This window comes from Mizuhopecten yessoensis, unplaced genomic scaffold (genome assembly GCF_002113885.1).
Source record: "Mizuhopecten yessoensis strain PY_sf001 unplaced genomic scaffold, ASM211388v2 scaffold897, whole genome shotgun sequence".
NCBI classification, from domain to species: domain Eukaryota; kingdom Metazoa; phylum Mollusca; class Bivalvia; order Pectinida; family Pectinidae; genus Mizuhopecten; species Mizuhopecten yessoensis.
The window spans coordinates 18,732-32,937 of record NW_018403776.1 but is presented as its reverse complement, the minus strand read 5'-3'; the positions used below and the strand labels follow the sequence as shown (position 1 = coordinate 32,937).

The window sequence follows — 14,206 nt, the reverse complement described above, 5'->3', positions numbered from 1 at the left end:
GACCAAAGTCAGTATGTAAAACAGGAGGTAAAGGGGCCAAAGTCACTATGTAGAACAGGAGGTAAAGGGGCCAAAGTCAGTATGTGGAACAGGAGGTAAAGGGGCCAAAGTCACTAAGTAGAACAGGAGGTAAAGGGGCAAAAGGCATTATGTAGACAGGAGGTAAAGGCGCCAAAGTCACTAAGTAGAACAGGAGGTAAAGGGGCCAAATTTATTACGTAGAACAGGAGGTAAAGGGAACAAAGTCATTTTGTAGAACAGGAGGTAAAGGGGCCAAAGTCACTAAGTAGAATATGAGGTAAAGGGGCCAAAGTCACTAAGAAGAACAACAGGTAAAGGGGTCAAAGTCATTATGTAGAACAGGAGGTAAAGGGACAAAGTTATTATGTAGAATAGGAGGTAAAGGGACCAAAGTCAGTATGTAGAACAGGAGGTAAAGGGATCAAAGTCAGTATGTAGAACAGGAGGTGAGTTAAAGGGGCCAAAGTCATTATGTAGAACAGGAGGTAAAGGCGCCAAAGTCAAAATAAATCTGGAAACCCCATACCCGTGTCGAACTAATGTTAAATATATTTTCAGGTTACCGCGATAACGTTTTCAGTAACTCATATGCAGTAGACGTTATATTCTAGAGTTCCATTTTAACACAGGCTTTAATGTTGAGTAGTCAAACAGGCAATGCAGGAATTCAAATAAATGCTATTTACGATGGTGGTTTCCTTGCATAATACCATCCATTAGATTAGACCCAAACCGAAACCGCTGCTAAACTTGATACGATATGATATCGACTATAATATTTTTTTCATACTCTGGATGATCTGAAAAAAATCATCTGCCCAACAGAAATAAAGCTGTCGCTTAATACGTTTGCTAAGAACACTTCGTTTGACCAGAGACGTATGTACATGTAACATACAATGTATACGTCTCTGTTTTGACGATGTCAAAACATATTTTTATTCCTTTACCTGTAATGATATTATTTGCATAATTGCTCTCTTTAATAAAACATGTAGAGTGATGATAGACATTATTGGAACTGAAATAATAATATAAATTTCATGATTCAAACATTCTACCATTATTTTCCTTTGAAGTATATCGTGTGATATCTGGAGTTACGTCCCTTATCTGATTGTTGAGGCTTCACGGCTGGCTACACACCTTACTGGAGTAACGCAGGCTCGGCTGTTTTAGCAACCAACAATAAACAGCACAGATCGTACGGTCTAATCTATGGCTACGCTAGCCAGTGTATGAACGAACCTATCAAACCAACAAACAGCATGAGATTTCGACTGAACTAAGGTAAGATTATTTTACTTTATATAAAAAATGGATAATTATTTTGTAATATTGTACTTCATTCACAGTAATATGATAAATGACAATCAAGTCTGTGGAGATGACACATGCGCTTGTTTACCTGTCATTCTCGGTTGCTCTAGGTTGTAATATTTTGCCACATATCCCATAAGTAAATGATACCAATATTACTGAAGGCAAGGAGAATTGAGCCTTTTATCAGTGCTGGGGATTTTTCAATAATTTATCACAGAAATCAGTAAAATCCTTGTTCTAATCTAAACTTTAATATAAACATAGCTGATGAGTTTAAATACCTAAATCACTTAATTATTACTATAAAATAGCAATTTCATTGATGACTATACTAACACTACAACCATGTGCTGTGCTTTTTCGATGTTGTGTTAATCATCTTCTGTTATAACTATTCTGTTAGGTCAATGATACAGTAGTACAGTGAGGTCCTCTTATTAGTAGACCTTAGTTACACGGCATTTCCTCGTGTGTGTCAGAACCAGGGCAATCATATATATATATATACCTCCATATAAAACATTCACTTGTTTTCATATTAAATAAAAGAATTTGCTTTATTATGTATATATATAATGTACAACTCCTTGTCATGTGTCACGCTTAGAAGACACGTTGATTAACCAATGGATCAGTTCTGTCCTTACATTCACACGCAATTCTGACTCCTAGGCAACTGCACCATACTTGTTTGTACCGACCATTACATGCTGTCCTAGTATCCATTATTTGCACTCCCGGAATATTTGTCGGTACAACATTGGATCAATAATCTGACCTGCTCTACGTCATATAATCTGGGCACACTACCGAGTAGTATATGTAGCTTGTAGCTTATTACATTGTAGGTACACATCGTAATAACTAGAGGGAATAACACCATACACGTGTTTCGTGACCTGCTGTGTATATCTCAATTAACCATTACTAAGTTTTGGCCAACATCGGGTACATTTTTATGAAATGTAGAAAATAGTATATCGGGCTGTCACTTGTCCACATATATAAAACAGGTACACGAGGCTAACTGTGTTTATATACGCATTTCTAGAACCCAACCTATTTATTATAATAATATAAATTACATTCTTAACTATCTTATCGTTAGCGAATATGCTTATTATGAGCATCAGTAGTAGCTGGTGTTATATATATATATGTATATCAGTAGTAGCTGGTGTTATATATATGTATATATATGTGTATGGGGCAAAGAAGTAATTCCAACAGTGTGGACAAGTATAGGTTGTCAAATTTCGGAGCGTTCCGCTCCTTTATCAAGACACAGTGGAACAGAACAGTTACATGTACATATAACATCATATTACAAGAATGTGTATGTATATCAGTCCTGTAATGCCATATACGTAGTCTGACTAAAACGTTCCCTTTTGGTGTTTACTTGTAAGTAATATTTAATTGCTACTCCATTGATTTTTTTTTTGGTTTTAAAGTTTGCGATAAAGTTTTTACTTTAAGACGACTAACAACACTACGAGAACATATCGTGAGCATAAAGCAGGTGAAATTTAAAACCATTAGTCTATTATGGAAAAGAGCTCCACGTTTTTGGTTAAACATGACATGCTAGACTGTAAGAAGTACTGCTATAATGAAGTACTGCTATAATGCTATTTAACTATGATGATTACATCTGAGCGGGTTTTTTAATACCGGCCATTCTTCCCCTGCCAATTATTTGTATGGTCAGTTAAGCACAATAAAAGAACAGTTGGAAACCATGTACGACACGTCAATGTATACACGCGGGAATTCACAACAACGGCGGGACTTTACTAACTACTGGTTTACATTGATCATCCGGGGACAATTCAATGTGGGTTTAAATCAACCTTTACTAGTTCCTGTTTATACCATTATACAAGCAAAGGCTGAATTCACTATCAAAGAAAAAACACCGAGAATAGGGTCTGAAGTCTAAGCGTCATAGTCTTTAATTACTTATAATGACATACATGCAAACGCTTAATACATAACATGCTATATTTCCATTTTCACTCTCCTTGGATTTGAAAACTGTTTTGCTAGAGATATTAATAACGTTATTTTTTTTTTTAAATTTATTGGTAGCATAACCATAAAAGTGGCTCAAACATATCCTTGTGATCCCCCCTTTACTCAGTTATAACAAAATGAGCTTGTTTCAATCCTTTGAAGATCTATAGAAACTTGCCAAAAAATATCCAAAACTATGACAATGTCACTTTATACAACAATGTTGTATTTCAACAACAAATAAGGTAAAGTAATGGTAAAATGCAACATTTGACTGTACTTAAATAAAACAAATCATTTTCGAAAGTGTTTTTTTAATCATGATACTATATTCATTTACTTCTGAATGATGTGTATCTCAAAACACAAATATATATATATTGTAGGACAATGTATCTAGGCTACTGCATGTACAAATAAAACATGTGAGAAATAATCCCCACGAAAAGGTCACATACCTGATGGGAAGTGGCAGTATTATCTCGTGGCAATAAACGTACGTCCAGTCCATTTATGAGCAGTAGCGTGTTGCTGCGGTAAAACCACGCACAATATCGTTACTAGCGAGGGACACTCCACCTTAATACATTCATATCACAGGAGCAGTACTCAGCGATTTGTGCATTAATGAAAAAAACGAGTGAAAGGATTTATCTCGCGAGTCTTATAAAGGGAATAGTATTCCCTAAACCACCAGCTTAACATTGGTATATGTACCTGATAATAAACACAATCATAGACTTTCACCTATGCATCTTACAAAGACGCTTTATCTTCTCCATTTATGTCACATCATACAAGACGAACTGAATGATATTGTTGTAACTTTAACCTTTTAACCTTTACATCTAATAAATTACATTTTTAATGCATTGACGTTATAACCAACAAAGGAAAGTTTTTGAATTTGTTCTTTTTAGATATCTTTCGATAAACAACTAAAAACTAAAAACAAAAAGACATATACACGTACATGCGTATCTGTGTGTTAAGTGCATATCTAATACATTTTCGAGAAATCTTCTTTACAGAAACAGAAAAAAATATAATAAACTAATAAAAAGAAAAGAAACCGGTACCACGTTATCTCCATAATGATCAGAAAACGTCACTAAGGGCATATATAAACCGTTCACAACCGACATGCTCAATTTGACTGAATCTTTAATAAATGCTAAGTCTATTGACATAACGGTTTAGTAAAACTTATGTAAATAATATTTATAAGGACCAGTAAGCCGCGTCCTCCCACAAAATATCCAAGTTCACACGAACGTATAGGTTTAGAAAGTGTTGGGTGGTTAGTGTTGGCACGTTTGCCTACTCGCCATGGGTGACTCGAACGTCTGATGTTGTACAGGGTAGTAACGGTATGGGCCAGTTGGTAGATATCTTTAGCTTACAAAAGGTTGCGTATGTTTTCTCGAATCCTTAATTCTTTTTTAAAGGGAATAATGGCAAACATGTCCTTTAGTGAGTAAAAGGTCGTGATACATACGACAATATGAACCTTAAAGGGATACCTTAACGGTAGTGATAAACAGTGTATTATGTACGGTAAACTTATCGTTAGGCTAACAATGCCTGAAGCACCTTGGCCAAGTTGTTTACTTACATCGTACACCAAATATACCTTGCATATTTTGTCAATAATGCATGCGTTCTCAACAAAATATCTTTATAGTTCAGACAAGCACAAGTCTAACAAATAGTTACATCATTTAAAAGAAAACGACATTTCCCCCTCGTCTTGAGGATATATATAAACATGTATATGACGTTAATGAAATTTATCCCCGATCTTGTACACTGACGCTAGGTGTTATTGATTTCTGACTCGTCGGCACGAACATTGTCAGTAACGTTACTGATTGAGTTTAGACGATCACAATAACAAACCATTATAGGTTCATATTGAACATACAAACCTCACCATAACGACTTATACATTCAAGTTATGTCCTTTTCAAATACCCAAGCAAGAATATTATGTAAATCAGAAAGATTAAAATCAATTATAATGATTAAGTTTTCATATATATTTTCAACTTACTTTACTTATGCCTCGTGATAAGTCGTTCGCATTGTGTATTGTGATAGGTCATATGTTCATCGTTATGCGTTATTGTGTTTTGTATAATGTCATGCGTGTATTGTGGAAGGTCTTATGTCTATTGGTATAGGTCATTATTCTAAAGTGTATTGTGATAGGTCTTATGTCTATTGGTATATGTCCTAATTCTAAAGTGTAATGTGATAGGTCTTATGTCTATTGGTATAGGTCATAATTCTAAAGTGAATTGATATGTCAAATGGGGGTTAGATATTTATTTATAGGTCATGGGTGTATTGTAATAGGTTATGTTTGTATTGTAATAGTTCATGTTTGTATTGTTAAAGGTATTATGTGCAATACAAGAGATCATAAGTATTGTAAGAGGTCATGCGTGTATTGTAACAGGTATACTGTGTATTATAATAAATCATGTGTGTATTATAACAGGTATACTGTGTATTATAATAAATCATGTGTGTATTGCTGTAGGCCGATTTTGTCTTGTTATAAATAATAGTTTTGAGATAAGTGATATGGGTATTTTCCTTCGTCATGTGTATTGTGGTAGTTAATATGTGTATTTTTGTATGTCTTTCGTTGTTACCATGTATTTTACATGCATGAGGTCATATGAGTACTGCGATAGGTTATATTTGAAATTCTGTATGCTTGTTGCGTTATCCTCATATGATTTTCATTTTCATTTAAGAATTTGTTATATTTCTTCACCAACGCCAATTCGACGAAGTATTGACCATTACACTGTGCAGTTGCCACTATTTCTGAACAGTTTACTATACAGCAGGCTCTATACAGAACAGTGCTGTTGGTCCTTTGGGGATCAGTGTACTACAATCCACCGTCCTATCTGTCGATTTTTATAAATTATTCACGACACACGTACAGACGTAACGTAGGATCAAGGTATTGAATATGTTCTGACAAAGGAACTCGCGATTTATACTCTCTTAACGACGTAGGGTGCTAATTATTATACAGTGTGACACTGTATATGGTATTCACACCTGAAGGACCGCGTTCTCAGGTCACTGTGGGTTACTACGCTACTACGGTATACAAGGTCAATGTCGATAGGCTCCAGTAAGACCCGAAGGCATTCGATGCCCATCATGTACAATACACCTCTTATGTCATTATAGAAATGCTCCGAAGGTAACATGTGGTTAGTATTGAATAAAATATAGTATAGAGGTACAGACAAATATATCGGGGCGAGTAATTAGTTTTTCTTCAATATCACTGTCATACGTTGGACATGTAATGCTGAAGAATTACCTATTTCCTATTTATCCTTTGATACCTACTGATTAAGTAGTAAGTTTCGTAGTAAGAATCAATAAATGGTTTTTATAATATACTCAGTTAAAAGACTGCAATTGCACAAAAGAATATCAAAAGGGACAGCATTTTACTTTCATCGAATACATTAGTTAAGGAAGTTTATACCTATTTTCAAAATGCATTTTCAAAGGATTAAAAACACTTAAATAGAATTAATCCAGTATAGAGTCATTAAATCAATACAGTCAACATATCATATCAGGGAAGGGAAAGTTGGTGTCCATAATATAACGTTAAACTGAAAGGACTAGGGTCGTTAAGGGTCATTTCTGGCATCATCACAGATTTTGAGTTAGTTTTTATATTCGTTATCTAGGATAAATGAAGTATGCAAATATGAAATATCAAATTCATTTGACAACTGGTTTAAGAGATTTGGCATCACAAAGAGAGACATAAACCCGCATTTGCATACTAAAATGTGTGAATATCGTCCGTTTTGCGCTATTTGGTTGACAATTGGCCATTTTGAAGGAAATTATCTTTTTTTTTTTAATTTTCGAAAGCCTCTGCATGCAACAAACATGAATAAACATTGTCATACCATTGTTCATTCGTAGAAGGAACGTTTTGTTTATCACATGCGGAGACTTTCATTACTGCATGCTAACTGTCCAAAAACACTATATTTTGACTTTTTCTGCATATCAACGCAATGCCGTTGCCATGGTAGGGCATCTACGCATGCGCATTGTAAAAATATGCACCAAGAAAGATAGCCCCTATTAACTAGTATGATGTTAATAACAGAAATTGGTAAATAAATTCAAGTTAAAAGTTTTACTTTTTATTAGGCCAACAATGACACAACGCCCCGAGTCCTTCAGACAAATGACGACATTACATTTTAGGCCTAGCGTGATATAACACAGAATAGTTGGCACAGCATTTGCATGTTTTACTAAATGCTTTACTGATCCAAACTGATTTCGAAAACGAGACATTTATCTTTGGTCAGTTATAGAATACAAATTGGCATGTTATAGTGTGGTCATATGTACCCTGAAGTAAATAGTATGTGCTCCTCCTCAACATAGCTAGACTATTGTAGCATGTCGGAGCTTTCTGCTACTACACAATAAAACGTTTATTTTTGTAATGATACGCTATTTAATAACGTTTATTTAATACTAGAGTTGATCACCGTCTCTAAATAGCATCCATTGGGTTCTAAATATAAGTGATATTGTTAGCCTGTTGGCTAACTATTAGTATTAAATCAATCCGTTTAAATGTATGATGTCATGTTATACCCCATGTGACCTTTGTTGTAAAGTTCATTCAGGAAACACCACATAAATCGTAGTTAATTTGTGTATTATTAAGGGATTAACAAAATGTTATTATAGAGCAAACATTAGTGTGTGGTATTTCGAGTTTGATTTGTAGATTGCAAAAGAACATTCACGCTGATTTTTTAAAATGTATGTATATTTTTCTCGTAGATTTCAAGGAAGGTATACCAATCTTCGAGTGCTAAGACGCACACTCCTGATATACACCAGCCATAATGTCTTGCGATATTTCGGACTACAAATGCGCCGATAAGGGGCTCATCCTGCCTCTTACAAACGAGTACACATGGAGCATCGGGTTCCGGGCGTTTGTGTACATTGTTGGCTTACTGTACAGCTTCATGGGTGTGTCCATCATAGCCGACATCTTCATGCAAGCTATCGAGACCATCACCAGTCGCAGCGCCAAAATCAAGATGCCTGATCCTTCAAACGAGACCGGCTACACTGAAGTGGAAGTAAAAACGTGGAATGGAACAGTTGCCAATCTCACACTCATGGCGCTTGGGTCTAGTGCGCCAGAAATTCTCTTGTCCATCATTGAAATAGTTGGAAATGGGTTCCAATCAGGACCATTGGGTCCCAGTACAATCGTGGGTTCTGCTGCCTTCAACTTGATGTGTATAACTGGTATATGCATAATAAGTATTCCTGACGGGATTGCTAAGCGCATTCGGAACATCAAGGTGTTCGCTGTAACTTCTATATTTAGTGTTTTCGCATATATTTGGCTGGCCATCATTTTGATGGTTATAACACCTGATTTCGTCGACTTATGGGAAGCCATCGTAACATTACTCCTCTTCCCTATCATGGTCCTCTTGGCATACATTGCTGACAAAGACTACTGTGGCAAGAAACCAATTGATGACGAAAGCAAGCTGCTAGAATTAGGTAAGTTATACGTAAAAGAATCAAAGAGTTCCTTAACCATCACATGAACAACAAACTAAAAGAGCGATGCATCATTCTATTTCACAAAGTTAAGGATACTTTGGTGTGAAAGAAAATATTAACAAAATAATACGAAGAGATATAACCCGATTATGGCCAGTCATTGTTTTAACAATAAACCAATGCTATTGTTCAGCCCCTGTGTGTTAAATCTTAGCTCAAAATCAGACGATTGCCTTGAGTTAATATTGACAGTATAAACGAATTTGGAGACAGATATATAATAATTGGAAATCATCCATATATCAATATACGTAATGATTTGACCAGGATATTTGGATTGCCTTTTCCTTCCTTCTATTAATCAGAAATTAAAAAAAGAACATAATTCACGAAGAGTCAGACCCTTTCCTAGAAACACTTTGCTTCATATTAGTTTATACGTGAATAATTCCAATAACGGATACCTTAAAATGATTCCGTAACAAATAATAAGGATGTTTCATATGGTTCCAATCAATTTATTCTCATACACAGAAAGTTTTTTTCTGTCAATATATTAACAAAAAGTCTTTCTAATATAAATAATTTTCTTAAATAATGTAAGTTTTAGCGTGGCTTTATATTTTTAATGCAAATACAGGTAATGATATCTGCCACTACAAGTACTTTTTATATACCTCTAACTCTGAAATCACAAACACTTTGTTTTTGTGTGTGTTAGGATAATTCAGATGATTTATTTTTATTGTTTATTTCTGATGTTATGCTTGCCGTGTATGATGTAATTAAAGCATAAATATATTGTTTTGAAAAATAGCAAGAAGGATAATCACAATTATACCAAAATGTTTAATGCACAATGTTTTAAACCATTAAGTCCAATGTGTTGAGTTATCCAAATTTGTCAAGGCAGGTAACGAATTTTAAAATGTTTTGATTGTATCTCAGATTATGGTGGAGGACGAATACTTCTGAAAGGTGGTTTGACTTATTGTTATGGAATGTTGCATACGTCTTTTAATGTTTTATGTAGATAAACGAATACTAAATAGTGGACAGTTAGTATATAGAAAAATATCTAGTAATGAGAATGTGGACATTTTCGCAAGTTTTGCGCATACTGAATGACAGAAACATTCGGGCAGCAATTTAAACGCGAAAATGTCCACACAATGTTGATTTTGAATGGAATTTTAATGCGCCAAATTATCAATTTACGGAAATTTCCACTTCTACGTACCTTGTTCTGGCATCGTTCATGTCTGTCCCTTTCTCTGTTGTTGTTATATGGGTAAAAGTGGAGCAGCAGAAAGAGTGCAATTGTCGTGAGTAACAGTTGGTTGTCTCCCTTTATCAATGTTGTTCTGGTCTCAATCCCATTGGAATGTTCTTGATTTTTTTTATAGCCAACTTATTTGTTTTATTTAGTCTTTAGATATTATTATTGATTAGACCACTAATCACAACCTCGTCCTTTGTACAAGCCTTTATGATGAAACGTTCATGACGCTATTTCTTGATAGCTAATGAAACAAAACGTAGCATTGGAATTTCTTCTGATATCATATAACGTCTAATCAACGAGTAAGGGCTTTCCCCTCTTTTTAACTATTCGCTTCTGTCGAATGAGATCACGGTGATTTGATTATGAAAAAAGAAAATTTGCACACAATGACACTATTTACCCTTATCATTAACATTGTTATCTAAAGTTTGACCATATAGGTCATCGTTATAGTTGCATGGAATAGTGCATGGATAACCCATCGGATTGTTTTTACTTTAGAATATGTAGCATGTTTTAATTTTTCAAAACTATTAGATTAAGGTTTTAATACAAAATACTCCACACGTTATTATTATGTGTAAACGGCAGTTCCAGTATTCACTGCACATTTGTTTCTATCAGTTTTCATAAATAATAAAGAAAGGAAAAATATCGCGACTTGATGATGTTACAATGCAGTATCAGAATCGATATTTATGATAACTAAAGCTCTCATTATCGGTGACGATTCCTAGTAATGTTATAAAGATTGTCTTTGATGTATCGATCACCCTTGGATGAAAAATGTCATTTTCTTCTCTTGCTGTTTGCATATATTCTTTTGGGCGGTTTTAAGGTAGACGCTGAGGCTATGATTGTGTATATGTATATATTGCAGATGAAGAAAATCTTCTTAACGGAGACCATGCTGATAAACATGTCATCGTCGAAATTCTCAGGGTAAATATTGATCAAATGTTTGACAGTGTATAAAAAATGATGACATATCGCCAAACCAGTTATATAACAGAAAGGAAATGTACCATTGGTCTTGTTATGTATTTTTATGTGCTACACATTATATTTTGTTGCATACGTAGCTTTTGCTTGACAACACTTACAAAGTAGAAGCACCTCGTTGTGTTACACTGATGATTGGTATATTAATATGCACAGAGGCTGAAGCGCGAGAAGGAAGCCACTCCAGACGATATGGCTCGGCTTACGGCCCATCTGATGGAGCAGAACCAGTCACACGGACGCGGTTGGTACAGGATCAATGCTATCCGAAATCTCTCTGGAGGAACAAAACTTACAACGACAATGACCGGCAAAACTAACGAGGTGGGTATTTTCCTAATTTTTTCTTTATTCCTGGTAATAGCGTGTTTAGGTAGAAAGGGAATTGCATTCACAGATGCAACATATGGCAAAATATAAAAACAACAGTAATACAAATATGATATTCTTGAAAAAATAATCTTCCTTGATGAAAAAACGATTTCCGACACTATAAAGATCAATTTGTAACACTCCTGAAGGTCGGGGTTTAAGAAAGCAATACACCTGCTGTTACCCGCTATATGTCGTAAGAGATAAGTCATGTAGGAATCACCCTGAATAATTGGGGATTTCCGTTTGTGCCCTCGACTTTGGGACAAAAAAGCGACCAAAATTAATCTGCTGCACCCATTGCAATATTTTTTGTCACTAGGCCGGGACATACCAAAGACCTTAAACATGGTAGTTGTTAATCCCTGTTGTTAATATTTGACATTCAATTATTATGTCACAGCTACTGGAGACCTTGCTGATTGAGGACCAGATGGGCTCAACAGCATCATTTACATCCATGAGTGACGGTGGCACAAAGGCCATCATTGAGTTTGCAGCACCATCTACAGCTGTTTTCGAAAAAGATGGTCATGCACGTATCACTGTGATGCGACATGGCAATCTTAAAAACCGCGTACTTTATAGGTAAGTTGAAACACTGAAACAAAACATGTACTCGGTAGGTAAACTCAAAGGTTAGTACTCATCTTTTTATGTTGAATTTAGAATTTAGAAAACGATTATCTTTTAATGACGGTTACCACATGTGGTGTAATAAAAAGCCTTCCCATTCAAAGCACCTGGTTTAGCCACCTGGTTCACCTGGGCTAGTCTGATTTATGTGGCGGTTCATGATGTTTGATATGTTTCTGCAGTCGCTGGATGTGTTCTTTTCAAATCATCATTGCGTTTGATTTCTGTCTATGGGTTTGGGTTTATAATACATTTTGTTGTTGATTTTGTAGAATCTAACAAATTTGCATATGTATGCAAATTCGCATGATTGTTGCCTTAATGAAAACGTCAATTTTGATAACATGAACGAATGTTTACTTTTTGTGTTAGGGTGGAGACAATAGACGGGACGGCTGTGGAGGGAGAGGATTACATTTCCTTTAAGGACACGCTGGTGTTTGAGCCCAACGAGACAGAGAAACACATCGACATTCAGATTATCGACGACAACATCTGGGAACCAGATGAGGTGTTCTTCGGCAGAATTACCATCGATTCCGAAAAACAGAACGCAGTAGTTGGCAGAAGGGCGATAACTGAGATTGTTATACTCAACGACGACGGTAAATATTAGATATCATGATGTGTTTAGCAATAATGGAAAAGTAAAGGATTGGCCCTGGACAGGTTCCTAGTTTGACCATTTGAATATCCTTTCCCTTTTTCTTCTTTAATTTTTGATACTGTAAGCAAATACTAAATTTTTATCTAATACTTCGCTTGATGGTACTCTTTACGTTAAGATATATGGCTTCGAAAATCTTCGGTCTCATCTACGTATTAGGGAATCTGTAGACAAATCAGCATGTTGGCTGTTACTTGATTTGGTACTATTATATTACTATTCAATTATAATAGTTATACATAACAATATGCTATCCATAATGTAAAATATGTTTTATTATAAATTCTTTTAAATGATCCAATTTTTTCATAACTATTATACTTGCATCGCGCTGTTTATTTTATATTACAACATTTATATACTAGAATGTTCTTTCTGTGTTGTATTTTGATAATTATAATAATATGATACTATTCATTTTATGACAATAATTGTTATGCATTATATCATCCTATCTGTTTTAGACCCAGGCGTATTGGAGTTTGAACACCCAAGTTTCCTGTTCAAGGAGAGTGTAGGAACAGCACTGGTCCCGGTGAACAGGATAGACGGAGCTGATGGTAAGGTCACAATCACATGGAAAACCAAGGACATGACAGCCATTCACGGCAGGGACTACGAAAACACTGAAGGGACACTCACCTTTGACCATGGAGAGAGGACAAAGTTCATTGAAATTCAAATTAACGATGATAAGGTAAGAGTTCTGAATTATTTTTACATCATAGGTAAACATAAATAATCGAACACTGCCTTAATTAGCTAAATGGAAAACTCGTCCAGAATCTCAATTATATGGTCACTTAGACAGCATTAGAGGAGATATGTGTGAAGCAAAGTTTCTTTTTCGTTTTGTCGAAGTTTAAGTGAACCACAATAAAATACATTTACTTTATCAAGATTGATACATCGTATAATGCGTCGATGTGAATGTAAATATACGTACACAGGTATTTTTCACTATATATTAAAAGCATGCTGCATGTAAATCAGTTCCCCAATGTTGTCAATTTTGACCCAGTAATTTTAAAATATAAATTTGTAAACGAAGTATTATATGACTGGAAAACAGGTAATGCTGAGAATCGCATTCATGTGATAATTCATAGTCATGTCGAGAGATCAAATAGTGCCCATTACCGAAAGCGGAACTATTTTCATAGAAGGCAAGTCTACTTTCATAGCCGAAGACAAAGATAGGTTCGACCGTATAATGTTAACAACGTGGCAGTACTTTCATATGAAATTGAAAAGAAAAATCACTATCATACTAC

At 35.1% G+C, this 14,206-nt stretch overlaps 1 protein-coding gene across 1 annotated transcript in view; it reads left to right on the top strand.

The window, feature by feature from the left end:
- Nucleotides 1–1,195: 1,195 nt before the first annotated feature.
- The window catches only part of LOC110454069 (sodium/calcium exchanger 1-like), an 18,628-nt gene continuing 5,617 nt past the window's right edge, over nt 1,196–14,206 (top strand). The window contains exons 1-7 of the mRNA XM_021503412.1: nt 1,196–1,311; nt 8,224–8,967; nt 11,136–11,197; nt 11,414–11,581; nt 12,033–12,217; nt 12,638–12,870; nt 13,397–13,660. Of these exons, the coding sequence (XP_021359087.1) occupies nt 8,289–8,967; nt 11,136–11,197; nt 11,414–11,581; nt 12,033–12,217; nt 12,638–12,870; nt 13,397–13,660 (1,591 nt within the window). The 5' untranslated portion in view covers nt 1,196–1,311; nt 8,224–8,288. The remainder of the gene's footprint in view (nt 1,312–8,223; nt 8,968–11,135; nt 11,198–11,413; nt 11,582–12,032; nt 12,218–12,637; nt 12,871–13,396; nt 13,661–14,206) is intronic.